The 21,423-nt window shown below is 35.5% G+C and overlaps 1 protein-coding gene across 1 annotated transcript; it reads right to left on the minus strand.

Moving 5' to 3' along the window:
- Positions 1-13,400: 13,400 nt before the first annotated feature.
- LOC126888569 (uncharacterized) lies at positions 13,401-14,210 on the minus strand. Its single transcript, XM_050656918.1, has one exon. The coding sequence runs from the start codon at positions 14,208-14,210 to the stop codon at positions 13,401-13,403; it is 810 nt and encodes a 269-aa protein (XP_050512875.1).
- Between the last annotated feature and the right edge of the window lie 7,213 nt (positions 14,211-21,423).

Here is a 21,423-nt window from a genome sequence, read left to right on the forward strand (position 1 = left end):
AATTTGAAAAGGTGACACCCTCTATAATTTGGTCCATATAGAAAATCTAAAAATATGCAAACACACGTCAAATGTAATTATTGTGAGAAGGAACATTTTATATACCAGTTTTCAACTAAATTACACCAATTACACCTATAGCGGGGTAGGACACAACCCCTAAAACTTTGAGTGGAAAGGGGCGTGGAGTAATACCTCATTTTAAAGGTCGTTCAACTACCTTTTCAAAAATACCACATACATTATATTTCTTTTCAGTGCTTTTGGAAAAATCTTGGACTCAATACTCCAAAAAAATTTTGGCGTTCTTAACTCGAAACTTAATATCTTTACGGTTTTACTTGATTTTTATTTTTAAACGCTTTTTTAAACGCTTTTCTTTACTTCAATAGTTAGCATCAAATTTTTAGACGTTAATTTGACTGACTTTTCTTCAATGCAAATGAATGAAAATTTGCAGACATATGCATTCGCGGGAACACTACACGAATGAATAGTCAATAAAAATAAATTATGTTTATTAATTGTTTAAATAAAAAAAAAAACAATTTTAATGGAAAATGCTTAAATTCTCGTGTTTTTTACAATGTAGAAACTTGAAACTTTTACGGATTGTAGCTAATGATATGAACTATACATAATTAAATTTTTTACGTTAATTGTTTACGTTATTCTTCATAAATGAACAATAAAGTTTCAAATTTTGAACGCTAATATATTTGTTTATATATAAATTGGCGTTTATTCGTGTCAAATTTCAATACGATACGAAAAAAAACTTCAACCAATACTCGAATTCACAAAATTCGTGTTTTTATCGTAGTCTTAGAAAAATCACCGGTAGAGACGTTTTGTGCTACAATTAACATTAGAATTCGTTTTGTCGTATTAATTAATTAAACGCTTTTCTTTGGTTCAATCGTTTGGGTCAAATCTTTGGACGTCAATTTGACTGCCTTTTCTTCAATGCAAATGACTAAAAATTTGCAAACATATACATTCGCGGGAACAATACACGAATAGTCAATAAAAAATTTTTGTTTATTAATTGTTTAAATAAAAAAAAAAACGATTTTAACGGAAAATGCTTAAATTATCTTGTCTTTTGCAATGAAGAAATTTGAAACTTTTACAGATTGTAGCTAATTATATGAACTATACATAATTTTACTTCTTACGTTAATTGTTTACGTTATGCTTCATAAATAAACAATAAAGTTTCAAATTTTTTGCCGATTTCGACTACTTGTCATGTTTGTACATCATATGTTTTATACAGACATACATATTTTAATAAACATGACGATATATTTTAATGTTTAAAAATTGTAAGACTAAAAAGTAAAAAATAAAAAAATATGAAAAAATTATTTTTAAGAAACGCTTTTATTTAGTTATGAGTAAAATTAAACATTTAAAAAAATCAACTAAAAAGCAAAAAATAAAAAAAAATTGAAAAAATCTTACACATTCGTTAAAGAAAAGCGTGGTGCGAAAACCGTTTATTCGATGAAGACGCGCCACGCTTTTCTTTGACGAATGTGATAGATTTTTCAATATTTTTTTATTTTTTGCTTTTTGGTTGATTTTTTTATATGTTTAATTTTACTCGTAACTAAAGAGTCTCTTAAAAATAATTTTTTCATATTTTTTTATTCCAAAAGTACTGAAAAAAATATAATGTATGCGGTTTTTTTTGAAAGGGTAGTTGAACACCTTTAAAATGAGGTATCACTTTACCCCCCTTTCTATTAAATATTTTGAGGGTTGTGTCCGCCACCGCTAGATGGTTAATGTAATTTAGTTGAAACTGGTCTACAATATGTTCCTTCAAGGAGCATGGGAGTGTTTTGAGTATTTTTGGAGTAATTTTTTGGAAAAATCAAGTAAAATCGTCTTTTTGAAAAATCAAGTCCAACATTTTTCAACAAGTACAGAAAGAAATATAATGTATGTGGTATTTGAACGAAGGTAGTTCAACGACTTTTAAAAAGAGGTATTTAAACCTCCATTTCCGTAAAAGATTTTGGGGGTTGTGTCCGCCCCGCTAAAGTGTTGATGTAATTTAGTAGAAAACTGGTGTACAAAATGTCCCCTTCACAACAACAAAAATTACGTGTTTTTGCATATTTTTAGATTTTATATAGGTACAGTCCAAATTATAGAGGGTAAAATCTTTTCAAATTGACACACTGCATAAACATTTCGATATGTTAGTCTAGGTATCTGTATTAAACTAAAGGTAGTTTGACAGTAAGTAAAAAGTCATAGTTTTTGATAGATAGATTATTATCTATCTATGCTCTTTCGAATTTGTATTTCTATATATTCGGATTCTATTATCATCATCAGCGACTTAGTCTTCTTCACTGTTTAAATTTTCGAAACGTAATACATACTATCTTGCGCTGATTATGTTGTGGTGTAATTATTGTTCTAGTGGAAATGCTAGTGTAATCAAGTCATCAGCATCTGAATCTCCATATAATTTCGAATCAATCGCTTGGTTCTCGCTTATATCATCTAGGTATACAAAAATACGCACCATGATCTATATTCTCTAATTATTATAAATATATTTTTGATATGTCGTTTATACTGAAAGTAAAACACTACGAAAATAGACAGTGAAGGCTTAAATAACGGTATTGTTTTTTTATGCAAATATTCTTCCTCATATTCTTTGATTAACTATTTAGATGGGAAATAAGCCAAAAGTAAATTGAAAAAATAATTTTATTAACGTTTCGACTCCCAAATCGGGTGTCATTGTCAAAATATAAAATACTACTAAGTTAAACAAAATTGTTGATGCTAAGTAAAAATTCTTCTAATAATTTATTTAATCTGACTCATTTATATTGGCAATTCAGACGTATAATATATATTTAAAAGTCGAAGACTTTAAAATGATATCGCCAATATTTATGAGTTGCGTTCCTGGGACGACTTTACTAAAAGATAGTTCATTCGATTAAATGAAATCAATAACAACTCAAGAATATCCGTCACAAAAAAATCATAGCATGTGATCTGTCTTTAAAAAGACAATCAAATGCAACGATGACAGTAAAATTCTCGCGTTAGAGAATCCATAGTAAATCACGAGGGAAAACTAGGAATAAACCTCGTGATACTATATCTTGAGTTGGGATTGATTTCATGTAATCGAATGAACTACCTTTTAGTAAAGTCGTCCCAGGAACGCAACTCATAAATATTGGCGATATCATTTTAAAGTCTTCTACTTTAAAATGTATAATATACGTCTGAATTGCCAATATAAATGAGTCAGATTAAATAAATTATTAGAAGAATTTTTTTACTTGGCAACAACAATTTTGTTTAATTTAGTAGTATTTTGTATTTTGACAACGACACCCGATTTGGGCGTCGAAACGTTAATAAAATTATTTTTTCAATTTAATTGTGGCTTATTTCCCAACTAAATAGTTAATCCTAAAAATGCCACAAGGAAATAGCTTCATAACAACTTTCTTTATTTAATTGGAATAAAAATAATAGAAGGAGAAATTGTTTTTTTTTCAATTTGATTTAACCCGACCTGTGGGAATGTCCACCTTCTCGAAAGAGTACATTCGGGTGTAACAATTCATTGGGGCGAGGTGTTTTGACCCGAGTGTAAACAGGGATCACCCCACCTCGCTCCAATGCCCCCAGGCCATCCCTTCCCCCCCCCCATAGCACGCTGATGCGCGATGAGGGCACAACTATCGTAGCCAAATGCTCTTCACAATGGAATCCTGGGTAATAAGATTCCATGTGGTACCCTAATCGAATGCAAAAATCTTAGGCTCAGCGTGATGCGCTCTATGCCTTTATCGTCTTACTTACTTAACCGCGGTACTAAAAATTGCTTGCTTGGGCCCCAAGTCATCGTGCTGAGCCCAAGGAGAAATTGTGTGTACTTACTAAAACTGTAGTTGAATAATTATTACACTTTATGATCTTGAAGAAATCTTCTTGAGCGAAAATAATATGATCAGCGTACCTAACAGAAATACAAAAAAAAAACCAAACACACCAATTTTCTGGTAATAGTTATTTATGTACCAAGTCAGTAAAGTGACTCTTTATTGAACGAGTCTGATATTATGGGCAGAGCGAGCGTTCGCGAGCGAGGACAATAACAGACGAGTTCGATCAAGAGTCTTTACTGACGTGGTGCATACAAAATTTTATCGCCAACATATATTTTTTTAATTTAATGTCGTCCGAACCACTGGGGTTATAAACGACAAGAATGGAAAATACATATTAAAAATAAAAAGAGATTGTAATATTAAGTAACTACATATAGTGTAGGAAACAGAGGTTGAACCTTGCAAAATGGACACAGGTACGGTTTTATTTTTTTTCTGGTATATCAAGGGGTGCTTATTAAAAGACTAACTTTTTCTGAAAAAATTTCGCCCCGGAACCCCCCTTTTCACCCCTTTAAAGGGGGTAATTTGTGGTTTTTGCGGAACGTAGCCCTTCCTGTACCTTTTACAAAAAATTTCTTTTATAGAAATATAAAGAGGACTATATTTTCTACGATTTATTTTCAACGGCATAATGTCTATCATCCACCGTTTAGCGGGGGTAGCGCCCCAAAGTTGACAAGTTTTTAAAAAAGATGTTTTTAAAAAAAATATATTTTTCCCTAACCGTAACGGAAATTAAGAAGCAATCTAACCGCAATTATTCACAAATAATTGATTGATTTTTTGGTATAGGCTTCACTTAAGGGTAATTGGCCGTTTTTTAATTACAGGGTGTTACACTTTAAAAAACCCCTTTTTATACCATCTGAACCGTTTATGCTAGAGTTTAAAGACTTTCAGCGATTACCCATGTACTGGTGCTATTTACAAATTTGTATAATGAACCCCCATTTTTTCCCCGGAACCACCCGCAAAAAAAGAAGAATTAATAAATAAAGTGATTTTCTTGGAATCCTTCGCACACAATGCCCTTTATTAATATGCTTCATATATCATTTTATGCACGTTATTATTACCCATGCATGGACACCAAAAGCGATTTCCTAGTGCAACCCCTGCAGCCAAAAAATAAAAAAATAAAATGGGGGGTTGAAATTTTTTTTTGTTTTTTGTTTTTTGATCCATATGGGCATATGCTTCATCAATAGTGCTTTTTAAAAATATATATGGTTATTGCAACATCCCTGCGGAAACCACACCTTTCCTTGAAAATATACTGCAAAAACTACCCCTATCCCTTGGCGAGGATGTTTTTACGATTTTCTCATTACCTATACATTATTTTTAAACAAAAGTTATACAAGGTTAAAGACCACTATTTACTCTAAAAATTAGGTCCTATTCATTTTTTTCGTATAAGCAACCGTTACGGCACAGTGGCGCCGTAAACCTCATATATGCTTTGGCGGGCTCCAGTTTTTGTTTTCTTTTTCGTCATCTGTTTGTTTTATTGATAAAGTACTTATGTAAAATAAAACAACACAGTGTAACCTACAAATTATACCCTATGCACATTTTACAGTCTTTGCTCCCCAAAGCCACAGTGGTGGCCCAAATTCAATTTTTGCATATTTTCGCCACCTACACGCATTTTATTGCATTAGTGCTACCTTAGTAGCACAATATTCACCCTTAAGTGGTCGCTAAGTACTGGCGGATCCAGGAAGGGGTGATGGGGGTTATCACCCCCCCCCCTCTCAAACCAAGTGATATTATATTTAAAGATTATAAAAATATTCATTTATTTTTATAGAAATAATTATATTATATTATTATTTTTATAAAAATGGCGTACTTTTTATGCTTTAGCGACAGTGGTGGATCCAGCATCGTTAAGAGAGGGTTCCAGTTGGTTAAATTTCTATAAAAATAAATGAATATTTTTATAATCTTTAAATATAATATCACTTGGTTTGAGAGGGGGGTGATCGCCCCCATCATCCCTCCCTGGATCCGCCTGCGACAACTTAAGGGTGAATATTGTGCTATTAAGGTATCATTAAGGCAATAAAATGCGTGTAGGTGGCGAAAATATGCAAAAATTGATTTTGGGCCACCACTGTGGCTTTGGGGCGCAAAGATTGTAAAATGTGCATAAGCCATAATTTGTAGGTTACACTGTGTTTTCATTTTAAATAAGTACCTACTTTATCAATAAAACGAACAGATGACGAAAAAAAAAAACAAAAACTGGAGCCCGCCAAAGCATATATGAGGTTTACGGCGCCACTGTGCCGTAACGGTTGCTTATACGAAAAAAATGAATAGGACCTAATTTTTAGAGTAAATAGTGGTCTTTAACCTTGTATAAGTTTTGTTTAAAAAGAATGCATAGGCAATGAGAAAATCGTAAAAATATGCTCGCCAAGGGATAGGGGTAGATTCTGCAGTATATTTTCAAGGATAGGGGTGGTTTCCTCAGGGATGTTGCAATAACCATATATATTTTTGAAAAGCACTATTGATGAAGCATATGCCCATATGGATAAAAAAGCAAAAACAAAAAAAAAATTTTCAACCCCCCATTTTATTTATTTTTTTTTGGCTACAGGGGTTGCACTAGGAAATCGCTTTTGGTGTCCATGCATGGGTAATAATAACATGCACAAAATGATGTATGAATTATATTAATAAAGGGTATTGTGTGTGAAGGATTCCAAGAAAATCACTTTATTTATTAATTTTTCTTTTTTTTTGGGTGGTTCCAGGGAAAAAAATGGGGGTGAATTATACAAATTTGTAAATAGCACCAGTACATGGGTAATCGCTGAAAGTCTTTTTACTCTAGCATAAACGGTTCATATGGTATAAAAAGGGGTTTTTTAAAATGTAACACCCTGTAATTAAAAAATGGGCAATTATCCTTAAGTGAAACCTATACCAAAAAATCAATCAATTATTTGTGAATAATTGCGGTAGAATCTCTTCTTCATTTCCGTTACAATTAGGGAAAAATATATATTTTTTTAAAACATCTTTTTTTAAAACTTGTCAACTTTGGAGCGCCCCCCCGCTAAACAGTGGATGATAGACATATACTGTTGGAAATAAATCTTAGAAAATATAGTCCTCTTCATATTTCTATAACCGAAATTTTTTGTAAGAGGTACAGAAAGGGCTACGTTCCGCAAAAATCCCAAATTACCCCCTTTAAAGGGGTGAAAAAGGGGGTTCCGGGGCGACATTTTTTTCAGAAAAAGTTAGTTTTATAATAAGCACCCCTTTATATACCAGAAAAAAAAATAAAACCGGACTTGTGTCAATTTTGCAAGGTTCAACCTTTGTTTCCTACACTAATAACGTACTAACAAAAAAGTGTACCTGAAAAATTTGTGATACAATTAAATGTCTGTTATTCCTATTTCCCGTAAAAACTGTATTATATTGTTGATATTTGTTTGTAGTGTCTCTAAGAAGCTCAGATATGTCCCTGGGAAGGTTGAGTTTATTTCTCGTTTGCTGGCATATTTGACAATCGGTTAAGATATGTTTTATTGATATAAAATAATATTTGTCAACATAATTTGATATTGGTTTTAACACTTACTTGCAATGTACAATTTAAGAACTTTTCAAATTTAAGACCTCATAATAAATAATTTCATGACAGTGATGACAGATAACTTGCAAAATGGCCGCTTTCGCTTTTTAATCGATAATTATTAATATTGCATAATTACTAAATCGGTAAAGTTTTAATTTATATTATATGAATATAATTACAAAATACTACAGAATTTCACTTTTTGACATAAATTTAATTAATAATATAGCAAATTGCGTACAATATTTTTAATAATTAAAGTAAATAAATTTTAAGTCCACTCAAATACTCGCTATTCGATTAATGCCATCGACCACTTACATTCAATCTGGGTTAATTTGATTAATCACGGCAAGTAAAGTAAAATTCTTCTTTCAGTACAATAAAGTGCTACTTTACTGCCGCAAATGAGGGCAAATGAGTACAATAATGAATGACTTTAGTGACGGTTGGCGATAAAAGAAATTATAATCACGTTGTAGGTAGATTTTTTATTTCTCGTTCACTGAAACTGATAAATAAAAAAATAGTACATAAATAGACATCGGTTGTGAATACTGCTGATACACAAAAAAGCTTAATTTTTTCTTAAAGAATAACTTTGTTCCAACTCATCCATCTCAAACAAAAGGGGTGAATCAAATTCAGCCTCATCAGTGTCCTGATGCGATTAAGCCACACAAAACGATCCATCATCCAGGATTCAAACAACTGTCTACTCTTAACTAAACATCGCTCCCAGAGGTTTGATACAAAGGCACAAACTCTAACATTCGTTTTGAAAAATGTGTCACTAATGCGGGGATACAATGTTTGCAGTTCTCACTATTTCATACTTTTTGTTTACCTACACGTATTATCCCCGTTGCCAGTGTGTTTACTTGTCCGATTTTCGAGCTGGTTTCTATTGTTGCTCCGCTGAATGTGTTGCGGTTTCACCAATGTTCTGTTCATATGATTATTATTACTAGGGGACAGAGCTCATGCAAATGCATATATTTTTCAATACTGCAATGTAATCGCATGCAAGTATAATCGTTCACTTTGTATTTACTAGTTTAATCATTTTGACTAAATATATATTTGCAGTTGTTTTATATGGTCAGATCTATTCGATAAAATATTTCCCTAAATAGAAGAAAGAAAGGAAATAGAAATGAAAATCAACAAGTAATTGGACTTCGTAAGTCCTAGGTTTTTACCCAAAGTGGCCGAAAGTAGAACAGGAAGGCGATATTTGAACTCTTCGTGTAACTTTGCTTCGATTGATATAAGATTTCACTCATTTTGAGTCCATTTTACTAAAATTTCAGTCATAACCCTTTACCGGAATGGGACGTTTCATGCCCGCCAGTTCATCGCTGCCTTTTCGATGCCGCCGATTCATCGCCAGTCCATTTCATCGCCTTTTGTTTCATCGTCGTCCGTTTCATCGCCGTCCGATTCATCGCCGTCCGTTTCGTCGCCGTCCGTTTCATCTCCGTCCGTTTCATCGCCAGTTAGTCAGTTGATTTGGTATTCTGTGAGATAATACGACACGACATTAAATTCAGTTCAAAACTTATGACAATTAAAAAGATAAAAAATATTATATTAATTTACTGTTCTATTTCTACTTCCCCTAAATTTGATACTAAATAGTACTAAATATGTAGTGATAAATGGCCTTTGTAGAAATATATATGTTCAAATTTATGTAGTGTTAGGTTAAATGAGGTTAGGTTAGATCATTTCCTAGAACTCCTAATTAATATTAAAAATAAATAATAAATGTAACTGTCGAAACTTGGTCGGAAATTCGGAAATAAATCAGTTAGCGATGAACCGACTGGCGATGAATTGGCGGCATCGAAAGGGGGGAGATGAACTGGCAACGATGAAACGTCCTAGACTACTATTTACGGACTAAAGATTCAAGCTTAACTTTTCAATACGCTTTGAATGATATGTCACGTGTACAATTTTTCCGACTATGCCCAGTTAGAACTTTTTAACCGGAAATGATATAAAAATTAAAAGTATATATTTGTTCTCATCTTGCTAAGGCACGTCGAATAATATATCGCTTATACTATTTCGGTGACTTTAAAACGGTACTTGAACTCTAAAACTGGAAGTCCGAGGTAAAGTTTTTCATTTTTAATACCATCGTTGTGTTATAAGTATTCCGATGAGTGAAAATGTAATAAAACGACCAAGAAATAATGTGTACAAACGAATGGTAATTTTTATTGTTAAAACGAAAATGTGTTCGTTTAGGTCTCTCGGAGAGGGTCGCGTCGGTATGTGTGAATGGTTCGCATGCTGCGTAGTGACTAAAGAAAGCAACCACAACGATGATAATGTTTGTATTCCTTTTCCCCTGACCAGATGATCACATAAATCACTATCAAGTCTGGCGTCTACTTTTACGGTTTTTAAGAAAAACAATTTCGAATGCATAGCTAGCTGTTGACACATTAACTGTCTGATAAAATACTTAATTAATGAGGGTGCAGTTTGTTGCCGCATAGACGAACAACAGATGTCACAGGGTAAGGCCATAACCTTCGTATTTGAATATGCAGTCTGAATGACTAACGTTGTTTTGTTTTTGAGAAAAAATATTAAAATTACAATTAGCAAAAATAGTAATTAAAGCGTATCGCTATACACCCCCTTCTGAGAGACTAAAACTATAGATAATATATAATATATACAAATTACATATAATGAAAATTGAAAATAGGAGAAAAAAAAATAATGCAAAGTTTATACAAGGAGAAAGAAAAAAAAATCACTTGATTCACTTTGAACTAACATTTTCTTGGTAAGTTCCAGTAAATCTTGCTTTCCTCTTCGGTCTGTTGTTGTTTGTTTTGCTGGTCATTTCTTTTGTTTCGTGATGGGTAGAGTCGTGAAGTTCGTAAGCAGGTTTCAATCTGTCTATGGAAATTGTTGATTCCTTCCCGTTTACCCGGACTACAAAAGTCTTGTCATCTCGCTTAACAACTGGAAAAGGACCGTGATATGGGTTTTCTAAGCTGCTTTTGATTGTATCACGGCGGATGAAAACGTGAGAGGTGGTTTTCATGTCTTTGAAAATGAAGGTAATTTTGGATCCATGATGCGACGGTTGCGTAGGACGGAGGTTTTCGAAATGGTTTCGAAGTGTTTTTAAATAAATGTGAGCATTGTCGTCGGTGTTTCTTTGTGACGAAAACAATAGTTCACCTGGCAAACACAATGGTTCTCCGTACACGAGTTCGGCGGCGGAAGTACCTAAATCTTCTCTCCACGCTGCTCGTATGCCCAGTAACACTGAAGGTAGGCTTTCGGTCCATCGGATGTTTTCATGACATCGAATTGCTGCTTTTAACTGTCGATGAAACCTTTCTACCATACCATTTGCTTGCGGATGATAGGCGGTTGTCCTTAAATGGGAAGTTCCAGTTAATTTGCATAATGACTTGAAAAGATGCGATTCGAATTGTCGGCCTTGATCTGTTGTGATGCGCTTGGGAGTGCCGAAACGAGCTATCCAACCAGAAAAAAATGTTCTGGCTACTGTGTCTGCTTCTTGACTAGGCATCGGGAAAGCTTCTGGCCAACGTGTGAAACGATCGACACATGTTAAACAGTATCTGTTTCCTTCTGAAATCGGCATCACTATAATGTCTATGTGGACATGTTCGAATCGGCTGGAAGGTGGTAAATAACTTCCACTAGGTGAAACAATATGGCGCGATATTTTCGCTTTTTGGCACTGTAGACACGCTCGAGTCCATTTCCTCACATCTGATTTAATGGATGGCCAAACATATCGCTGTGTGATCATCTTCACAGAACTGTTGATTCCGGGATGTGCTAGGTTATGCATGGTGCGAAAAATTGCCATTCGAAGTGGTTTCGGTATAAATGGTCTGGCTGTAGATGTTGATATGTCGCAGTACAAACTCACGTTTTGCTCGGAAAAACGTATTTTCTTCATTTGTAGTGATGTTTTCTCACTTAAAAAAGTTTGCAGTTCTGGATCAGTTTCTTGTGCGAGAGCTAAGTCAGTGATGTCGATATCTTTCTTGATGCTATCTACTCGAGATAGTGCGTCTGCCACAATATTTGTTAAACCAGAAATGTGTTGAATGTTAGTGCAAAACTGTCCTATATAGTCTAAATATCTAAACTGTCTAGGACTACATTTATCTAGCTTCTGAGTAAAGGCGAAGGTGATTGGTTTCTGGTCTGTGTATATCGTTATGTCCTTGCCTTCGATCATATGTCTGAAGTGTTTTATGGCTAGATATATAGATAATAGTTCTCTGTCGTATGCACTATATTTCTTTTCGCTAGGTGAGAATTTCTTAGAAAAGAAAGCTAAAGGTTTCATACCTGTATTCGTTTTTTGTTGTAGTACAGCTCCCGCACAAAAATCAGAAGCGTCACAAGTGATGGAGATATCAACATCGTTTACAGGGTGGCTCAGTAAAGCAGCGTTAGCTAAACTGTTTTTGCAGTCGTCAAAGGCTTGGATTCGCTGTGGTGTCCATTCGATTGGTGCTTTTCCTTTGACATTACCTTTTAGGGCATCATGTAGTGGTGCTTGTAGCTCAGCTGCATTGGGTATGAACCTTCGGTAGAAGTTTAACATACCTAGAAATCTGCGTAGGTCTTTCACTGTTTTTGGCTGAGTGAAATTCTGTACAGCTGCTACTTTTTCTTGTGGAGGTGTGAGTCCTCCGTCTGATACTGTGTATCCCAAAAAGGTAATCTCGTTTTTGCCGAATTGACACTTCGCTGGATTTATCACAACGCCAAACTGCTTGAGCCTTTTGAAAATCTCTTCTAAATGCGACATATGCTGCTCTTCGGATTCTGATGCAATGAGAATGTCATCGATGTAGGCGTAGGCGAAGTCTAGACCACGTAAAATCTCGTCTATGAAACGCTGGAATGTCTGTCCTGCGTTTCGTAAACCAAAAGGCATATATAAGTATTCGTACAGCCCAAATGGTGTGGTAACGGCGGTTTTTGGTATGTCATCGGTGGCTACTGGTATCTGGTTGTATGCTCTCACTAAATCTATTGTAGAGAAAATTGTCTTACCAGCTAGCGCCTGACCGAAATCTTCGATGTGCGGAATTGGATATCGATCTGGAACTGTTTTTTGGTTGAGACGTCGATAATCTCCGCAGGGTCTCCATTCCTCACCTTTCTTCGGGACCATGTGCAGTGGAGTAGACCAGTTACTTTTCGATGGTCTTATGATGCCTAGCCGTAGAAGATTTTCGAACTCTTTTTTAGCCCATTGCAGTTTGTCAGGTGCTAATCGTCGAGGCTTCGAAAAAACGGGTGGACCTGGTGTTGTATCGATGTGGTGCTTCGTTTGATGTTGAATGTCTTTCACGATACCGGCGGGTCGCGTGATTTCCGGAAATCGTAGCAGCAGTTCGTGGTAACGCGACGCTTCCGCGATAGTCTTTATGCTGCCGTCGAAACACTCTTTAACGAGTCCCTTTGTTCGAAGGGTTGTCGTACTGTCTACTAAGCACTGGTTAGCAATGTCCACTAGGAGCGCGAAATGGGAAAGAAAATCGGCTCCGATAATGGGCTTTGAAATGTCCGCCACTACGAATCGCCACGTAAAATCACGCCGTAGTCCGATGTTTAATGTCAAGTTCACATAGCCGTATGTCGCGATTTTAGTGTCATTGGCCGCGTATAGTTCGTATGAAGTCTTTTCGCGTGCACCCCGTACATATTTCCGCGGGAAAACGCACAGATCGGCACCGGTGTCGACTAAAAACTGTTTTTTGTATCATAGTCTGTTACGTAAAGGCGGCGAGACTTTGGGCTTCGATCGGATGCCGCATCTACCGACTGCCCGCGACGTTTCCCTGGTGCTTGCACGGAGGAGAGCACTTTTGAGCCTGGTCACCAAAACGGTAGTGGTACCAACAAATATCACTATTACGTTCCCTGCTGTAGCTCCTGTCTCTAGGATAAGGTCTGCCTCTTGAGTTGCTGCGGTTTCGACGGTATGTGTTAGCTTGTGCTTGAGCATTTGACAAGCTGGATAGCTGGATTTTCATTTCAGCTAATTCGACTGTCAATTTCTCTATGGTACTTTCAAGAGCGTTAGAAGCTTCTGAAATTTGGGCCCTAGGAGCTATCGCTTCAGATATTGTGTCAGCTAGCTCGGCAACTGCGTCCAAACTAGCTTTAGCTTGAGTAGCTAAAATAGCCTGTGTAGACGCTGGCAGTCTACCTAACCACAGAGACCTTACAATATTTTCTGGTACCGTGGTGCCTGCTAAAGACTGTAAATGTCGTAAGAACTGCGAAGGTCTTCGATCGCCCAGTTCTTCATGCTCGAGTAGTCTTTTAATCTTTTGTTGCTGTGATGCACTAAGTCTCTTAATTAATTCTGATTTTAATTTTTCATACCTCTCTGTGGCTGGTGGTGAAACAATGATGTCCCTAACTTCTAATATGTAGGCTGTGTCTAAATTGGCAACTATATAGTTGAATTTGGTTGCGTCACTTGTTATATTTGCCAGTGTAAATTGGTTTTCTACTTGCAGGAACCATATTTCAGGATCGTTGGGCCAGAAAGGTGGGATTTTAACTGAAATCCGATCCACTGAGGCACTGGTATTGGCACTGGTGTTAGCGTCCGTCATTTTCGATATTCACTGTATTTAAAAAAACCGGCAAAAATGTAATATTATTCACACTAACTCTTTTTTAAATTTTCGCGGCGGTTTAAAATACTCGCGAGGGTCACCAATATTCCGATGAGTGAAAATGTAATAAAACGACCAAGAAATAATGTGTACAAACGAATGGTAATTTTTATTGTTAAAACGAAAATGTGTTCGTTTAGGTCTCTCGGAGAGGGTCGCGTCGGTATGTGTGAATGGTTCGCATGCTGCGTAGTGACTAAAGAAAGCAACCACAACGATGATAATGTTTGTATTCCTTTTCCCCTGACCAGATGATCACATAAATCACTATCAAGTCTGGCGTCTACTTTTACGGTTTTTAAGAAAAACAATTTCGAATGCATAGCTAGCTGTTGACACATTAACTGTCTGATAAAATACTTAATTAATGAGGGTGCAGTTTGTTGCCGCATAGACGAACAACAGATGTCACAGGGTAAGGCCATAACCTTCGTATTTGAATATGCAGTCTGAATGACTAACGTTGTTTTGTTTTTGAGAAAAAATATTAAAATTACAATTAGCAAAAATAGTAATTAAAGCGTATCGCTATATAAGCTTTCATTCGACACCTGACTTGTCATTCTATCTGTATTAATAACGGAGGAGTTATAATCGCCGACAGACGAACAGACGGACATACTGTCATGAAACCGGAAGTATATATTTGTTCTCGTCTTGCTAAGGCACGTCAAATAATAGATCGCTTGTACTATTCCGGCGTTCGTAAAATAGTACTTTCGGTTGCATTTCTAAAATGCAACCGAAATCCTAGTTCAAATGTCACTTTTATTACCATCCTTGAGTTATAAGCTTTTGTTTGATACCTCATTTGTCATTCTACGAGGTATTTTACCGACAGACAGACGGACGTGGATAATTCAACGTTTTCACATTTTTTCAAAATTGGGCCGGCGTAGCTAAGCGGTAGAGTGCTAGGCTCGTGTGCTGGTAGGCCGGAGTTCTAATCCCACCGCTGGCAAGAACAACTAGACATTTTTAAAATGTTTATAGGCCCCAGGTCGACTTAGCCTGAATAAAATGAGTACCTTGGGTAAAACCAGGGGTAATAATAGGCGGTTGAAGCGTAGCACTGGCCCTGTTACCTTCCTTGTATACCTAAGGCCCTAGATATAGCAGACTACCCTGCTATACTCCCAAAGCCACGTGAGCGGTATAAAACGGGAGACTATTTATTATTGGGTGAAAACAAAAATCAAAATATTATTAAAAATAAATGCCATAATATGACTTATAATGTTCTTCGTACACTAAGATATGTATCATATCTGAATTATTTTATATAAATAAAGTTTTACGATCTTCTATTATGTTATAAAGTCATGGTGAATTTCATATTCTGACTTAATCTCAAATATTTTTTCAGCACAGATATTTGTTTTTGACTTACCCCTTAGACCCTTCTTTGGAAAGTAAAATTTTCTAGAAATTAATTGCACTGATGTAGGAAGTGAAAGTCAAAACATTAACCACTAAAATCACCGGAATAAAAAGATTTTTAAATAAAGCACATAGACTGTTGCAACTTCTTGCATTATGTTCAGGATAATTTCAGGAAAAAAGTCTACTATACGAAATTGGGTGGAAATGCATAAGTGCGTAAGTAGATAATGCATTTTACAATGCGGCTATGCATTTCCACCCATTTTTCTATAGTAGACTTTTTTCTTAACATCATCCTGAACATACACCCCCTCAGAACGACAAAGAACAAAGTGACACCAACATACCCGTATACATAAAACGTCTTGTTGCACAAAAAAGAAGAGCCAAGCGCATATGGCAAAGAAGTTGCAATTCTATAGTTAAAAATGAATACAAGATTAACACGGCAACTTAAAACTACTCTACAAGACGCTTGGAATGACACATTTGAAAGCAACGCAGTCACTAAAGAGGCCTATAGAGCACATACTACCTCTAAGGAAAGCCGGTGCAAGCTAGGGAAAAACTGAACAAGAAAAGGCATCAACCTTTGCTGAATATCTCTTCGCGTTTTTGGTGCACCTAAACTTTATAACAATAATAACCAAGAACAAGTTAAAAACTTCTTAGATAGTCCATACCCAATGATGCTACTAATCAAATGCTTTACCCCTAATATTGAGAAAGAACAAATTTCTAGTAATTCAGTGATCCCAACTCACCAGTTTGGTTTCCGCAAAGTCCATTCAACTCTACACAACAATGTCATAGGTTTGTAAAAACATTCATGTATGCACTGTTGCCTTTCTGGGCATAGAACAAGCCTTCGACGCTGTTTGGCATGACGGCCCCCTGTATAAACTTAAGTCGTCCTTTCCCACTCCTCACTATCTAATATTAAAATCATTCCTCACAGAACGTCAATTTCAAGTTAGATTCCTTACAGAATCCTCTCATTCTTCTTCTTAAAGTACCGTCTCCTCAATGGAGGTTGGCTACTACAATTGCAAACTATTCTCTGTCTTCAGCTGTTCTTATTAACCGTTGACAGTTTAGCCCTGTCCATTGTCGGATGTTTCTGAGCCACGATAGTCTTTTCCTTTCTAGTCCTCTCTTTACTTCGATCTTGCCTTTCACTATAAGTTGAGCATATTAATACTTATTATTTCTCAGTATCTGGCCTAGGTATGATGTTTTTCTAACTGTCATTGTGTTGAAAAGTTCTCTTTTCTGGCCTATCCTATGCAGCACTCCTTCCTTTGAGGTATGCGGTGTCCATGAAATTTTGAGGATTATCCGGTAGATCCACATTTATCCGGTAGGCCTTCAATTTATTTACGGTTGATGTTTTAAGGGTCGGTGTCTCAACTGCATAGAGAAGAGCCGACCAGACGTAGTATTTGGATAAACGACTAGTAGTCGAATTTCGAGTCTTATTCCAGAATCACAAAGCAGCTTTTGATTTTTTCGAAACATTTTTTGGCCTGTTCTATTCTAGATCTGGATTTAGGCTGCTATCGATTCAACTTCCCAAGTACTTAAATCTATTGACCTGTTCTAAAATGTGCCCATTTATTGTGCAAGGTTAAGGTACGTTTTGATTTTTGTCGGATTGACATCACTTTGGTTTTTTTAAATATTTATTTTCATAAAAAATTTCTCACAGGTCGTGTTAGTCTTGTCGATGAGTCGTTTTAGACCCAAGACGGATGAGAAATTAGCACCGTATCATCGGCGAATCTGATGCTGTTGATATTTACGCCATTCATCTTGACTCCATCCTTGGAATCCTCCAGTGCCTCTTTAAATAGAAGTCTCGGAGTAATGATTAAACAGCAGAGGCGACAGAACTCATCCCTGTCTAACTCCCCTCCTAATTTCTACTTCTGCGGATGTGGAACCTTCGATCCTAACTCTGGAATTTTGGTTCCAGTACAAGTTTTTTAGTAATTTGATGTCTTTTCGATCTAAACCGACTTCTTGCAAATGTTCTAATAGTAGGTCGTGTCTTACTCTATCAAATGCTTTTTCGAAGTCTATAAAGTATATACAAATGTATCTTTCTGTTGGTCGTAGCATTTTTGGGTGAGAACTAGTAAATTGAAGGGGGCTTCTTCCGTTTCCATGCTGGCTCTGAATTCAAACTGATCGTCTTCGATGATGGTTTCGCACTTTCTGTAGATATGATTATACGATTATGTACTACTTTTAATAAGACTTTTACTGCATGACTCATAAGGCTTATCAGACGCAACTTATTGCAGGGCTGTGGGTTTGTTTTTTAATATTCTCATTATTATCCCATAAAATCCCAAAAATCTCCCATAAAATTATTATCCCATAAAATTTTACCAAATTGGCAAAATTACTCACTAAAATCACTAGCAAGTTGTGTCTGAGTTTAGCGAACCGACCATATCTGCAGTATAAATATATAAGAATAAAAAAACCGCTAAAGGCCGTAAAAATGAGTGGCGCATACAATATTCCAGCTACAAAAGATCTGATATGAATATTACGTGGCGCGAAAATGTATTTTCATTTTGATGCAAAACAAAATTCTAGTTTTATTTTAAAAGATTTTTTCATAATATTTGCCCAATTTGAAGTAAAACGCGCCACAAAAGAGTAATTTTGATACAGTTTGAATTTTGAAACTCTTTTGTGGCGCGTTTACTTCAAATTTAGCAAATATTATGAAAAAATATTTTAAAATAAAACTATTTTGCTTTGCATGAAAATGAAAATACATTTTTGCGCCACGTAATATTCATTTCTGGAGTATTGTATGCGCCACTCATTTTTACGGCGTTTAGCGGATTTTTATTCTTGTATCAAGAGTTTTTCAAAGTTATTTATAAATTAAATGTATAAAGTTGAATGCAATGTTTCTCGATTACACGTTAAGCTTTATAAATGGTCGCTTTTGTCGCATTATCTCCCAAATGATCTAGTGTCCATCGAATGTACACTAGATTTTTTTTATTCGAAATAGATTGAAAAAAATATTGGGATGGCCGGTAAATGATCTCGGATTGCCCGTTGCCAGATCAAATTAGCGTCGTAACCACTACAACTACATAATTCATTTAGGGAATTATCGTTAATTGGATTATACTTTTGTAGCTTAATAACTTCTAAACGGCTTAACCGATTTTGTTCACTAAACATGAGTTTGAAACATATTGACAAGTAGTATCTTATGCATCTAAGGTCAAGTATGATAACTGAAGCTATTACAGGAATTTATGAGCTTGAAAAACCGTTTTTCCCATAAGAAATAGATTTGATCATACTTATGAAGCCAATAACTTGAAAATTCGAATTTTCCCGGATATAAGGTATACACCGTTAGCTTCGTCTAGAGTCCTTCTACAAACGCTCAGTTATTGGCGTAATTCGTAGGTTGAAATTTTGAGTAATTGTCGAAAAACCAAAATTTTCAAAGTTTAGTTTTTCAGTTTTTCGGCTATACTGAGCCGTGTGTATGTCTGATCCTGACAGCTTAAACACCATTTGAAAGCTTAACTCAACGCTATTGATTTGGTGTATTTAATGTTCTCCTTTCTCTTCTTGAACCGAAGATATATACCGCCAAAATATATGCCTTTTTGTACTTACCAAGTCCTATAGCTGGCTTATGGGTAGTCAAAACTCACAAACTACACCGGTTCTGAATCGGCCCTCACCCCCTCTTGAAACACAGAAAAAAAAATTCAGATCGGTTTAACTTTTCCACACACATACATACGTACATATCCACAAACATTTTCCCTTTTTTTTAAATAAAAATAACTCATATTTCTGAGCTCGGTAACTTTTATACGGTATAACCGATTTTCAAAATTAGACATGCGTTGGAAAGGTAATGATCGCTTCTATTAGAAGCCGCAAAGGTCGGAGTTAAATTTTCGAAGTTTTTGGGAGTTTTGGGGACGAGAACGAAAAACAGACCCTAAATAGGAAGGGCCGTAAAATCCACAACCTTGGACCAAAATGGATGGTTGACATATGAATGGATGAGTCTTTTCCTGAACTTTAAGATGGGAGTTGGCGCAATTTTCAATTCAGTCAGATTTAGAAAATTGAAAATTTCGTGTTAATATAGTGTCGCGTGTAGGGGGTGTAGGTGTGCTCCACTGGCGAGATCTGCCGTTCTCTGGTAAAAAATAATCATTAATTATTACGCATTTACCTTTTTGTTTGTTTTTTTATCGCCTCTTTTGAATAATAAAATCAACTTGGTTGTCCTCCATTCTACTTGTATCTTTAGTAGTTGATATTCATTAATTTTATACCTACTTTTATATATTTCACAATATAAAATTTCGGTAGATAGAATATTTCAATTTCATCCTTATTCAATGCTCACTTAGCACAGAACAAGTGAGCAGCTCTTTAACAAAGAAAACTAACCAAAATGTGTTTCTAATTGAAAATAATATTAATGTCTGTTTGTTCTATAAAAGGGAAGAAAATATCTGCTTATATGCAGGCATATCATGTAGGGGTAACTGGAGTAATAGCTTAACCAATATAAATATGTTTCAAATTAAATGAAGTCATCCGAGAAATGTAGGCGGCTTCAAAATATACGTTTTGTTTGTTGTACAGAAGCTAATCAGCTTTTTAATAGCCGGTTTCCTCCCATGAAAATCACTTTGTTGCGGTAAATATTTGTTAGGATGGATTTTATACCAAATTTCCCAGTACATGGTAAAATACATGACTGGATAGTAATGAGTACTTACTTTACTAATAGTCGGAAGATATATTTGATCTGAAGAGATGCCTCTATTGGGAGATTTATGAAGTCACTGTAGAAGTCAGTAGGATTTTTTACTTTATAAGTACAATTTTTGGTAACAATTTACACACAACAGAATATTTCAGTGCAACAATTTTTTAAGCTAACTAATCTTGAGGCTACAAAAATTGTACAGGTAATTATTAACGTTGATGCAGTCTAAATTAGACATTCAAGGCAGCACAGGTCACAAGAGTCAGGTTATATTGTCTTTTGGATCTGAGTATTCCTAGTAAATGAGTCGAATAATTATTCATGAACCAAAGTGCTAGTGTAGAGCTTATCAGTGTTATTTGCTAGATTACTAAATTACCGGAAGGTACCGGTTTATATGGCCTTTGCCACTATTTCGTACAAACAGGCCTAGCCCCCAATCTTTTTAAATATAGACATAGACTAAGATAAAATTCATTTTCAAATATTCTTGCTAGGTGAGGTAGTAGAATAAGAACACTATGTTGCAGCAGAGCTTGATATCTATAATTAAATGGTAAAGGAATTTAAAAGTGATCTCATGTTCCCCTATTTGATTCCCGTACATTAATCGTTTGGTTTTTTAAATCGACCATCGCGTCCGAGACCTTTTTTAAAATTGAAAAGTAGGTGTCAATCATCATCATTGGTTATAGACAATCGTCAAGTTGAATGGAAAATTCTATAAAACAGCCATAAAACCAGCTATGATTTACGGAACTGAATGTTGGGCAGTGAAAAAGAAAGAGGAACAACGAATGCATGTGGCGGAAATGAGAATGCTGAGATGGATGAGTGGAGTGACAAAAAAGGATAAAATTAAAAATGAGTATATTAGAGGAAGTCTAGGTGTGGCACCAATTGATGACAAAATGAGAGAGCATAGGTTGAGATGGTTTCGTTATGTTCAACGTCGAGACGCTAATCACCCAATACGAAGAACAG

The sequence above is a fragment of the Diabrotica virgifera genome, chromosome 7, assembly GCF_917563875.1.
Source record: "Diabrotica virgifera virgifera chromosome 7, PGI_DIABVI_V3a".
Lineage (NCBI taxonomy): Eukaryota > Metazoa > Arthropoda > Insecta > Coleoptera > Chrysomelidae > Diabrotica > Diabrotica virgifera.

Coding starts and splice junctions, on each gene's coding strand:
- LOC126888569 (XM_050656918.1), bottom strand. CDS start 14,210: ATGACGGACGCTAACACCAGTGCCAATACCAGTGCCTCAGTGGATCGG.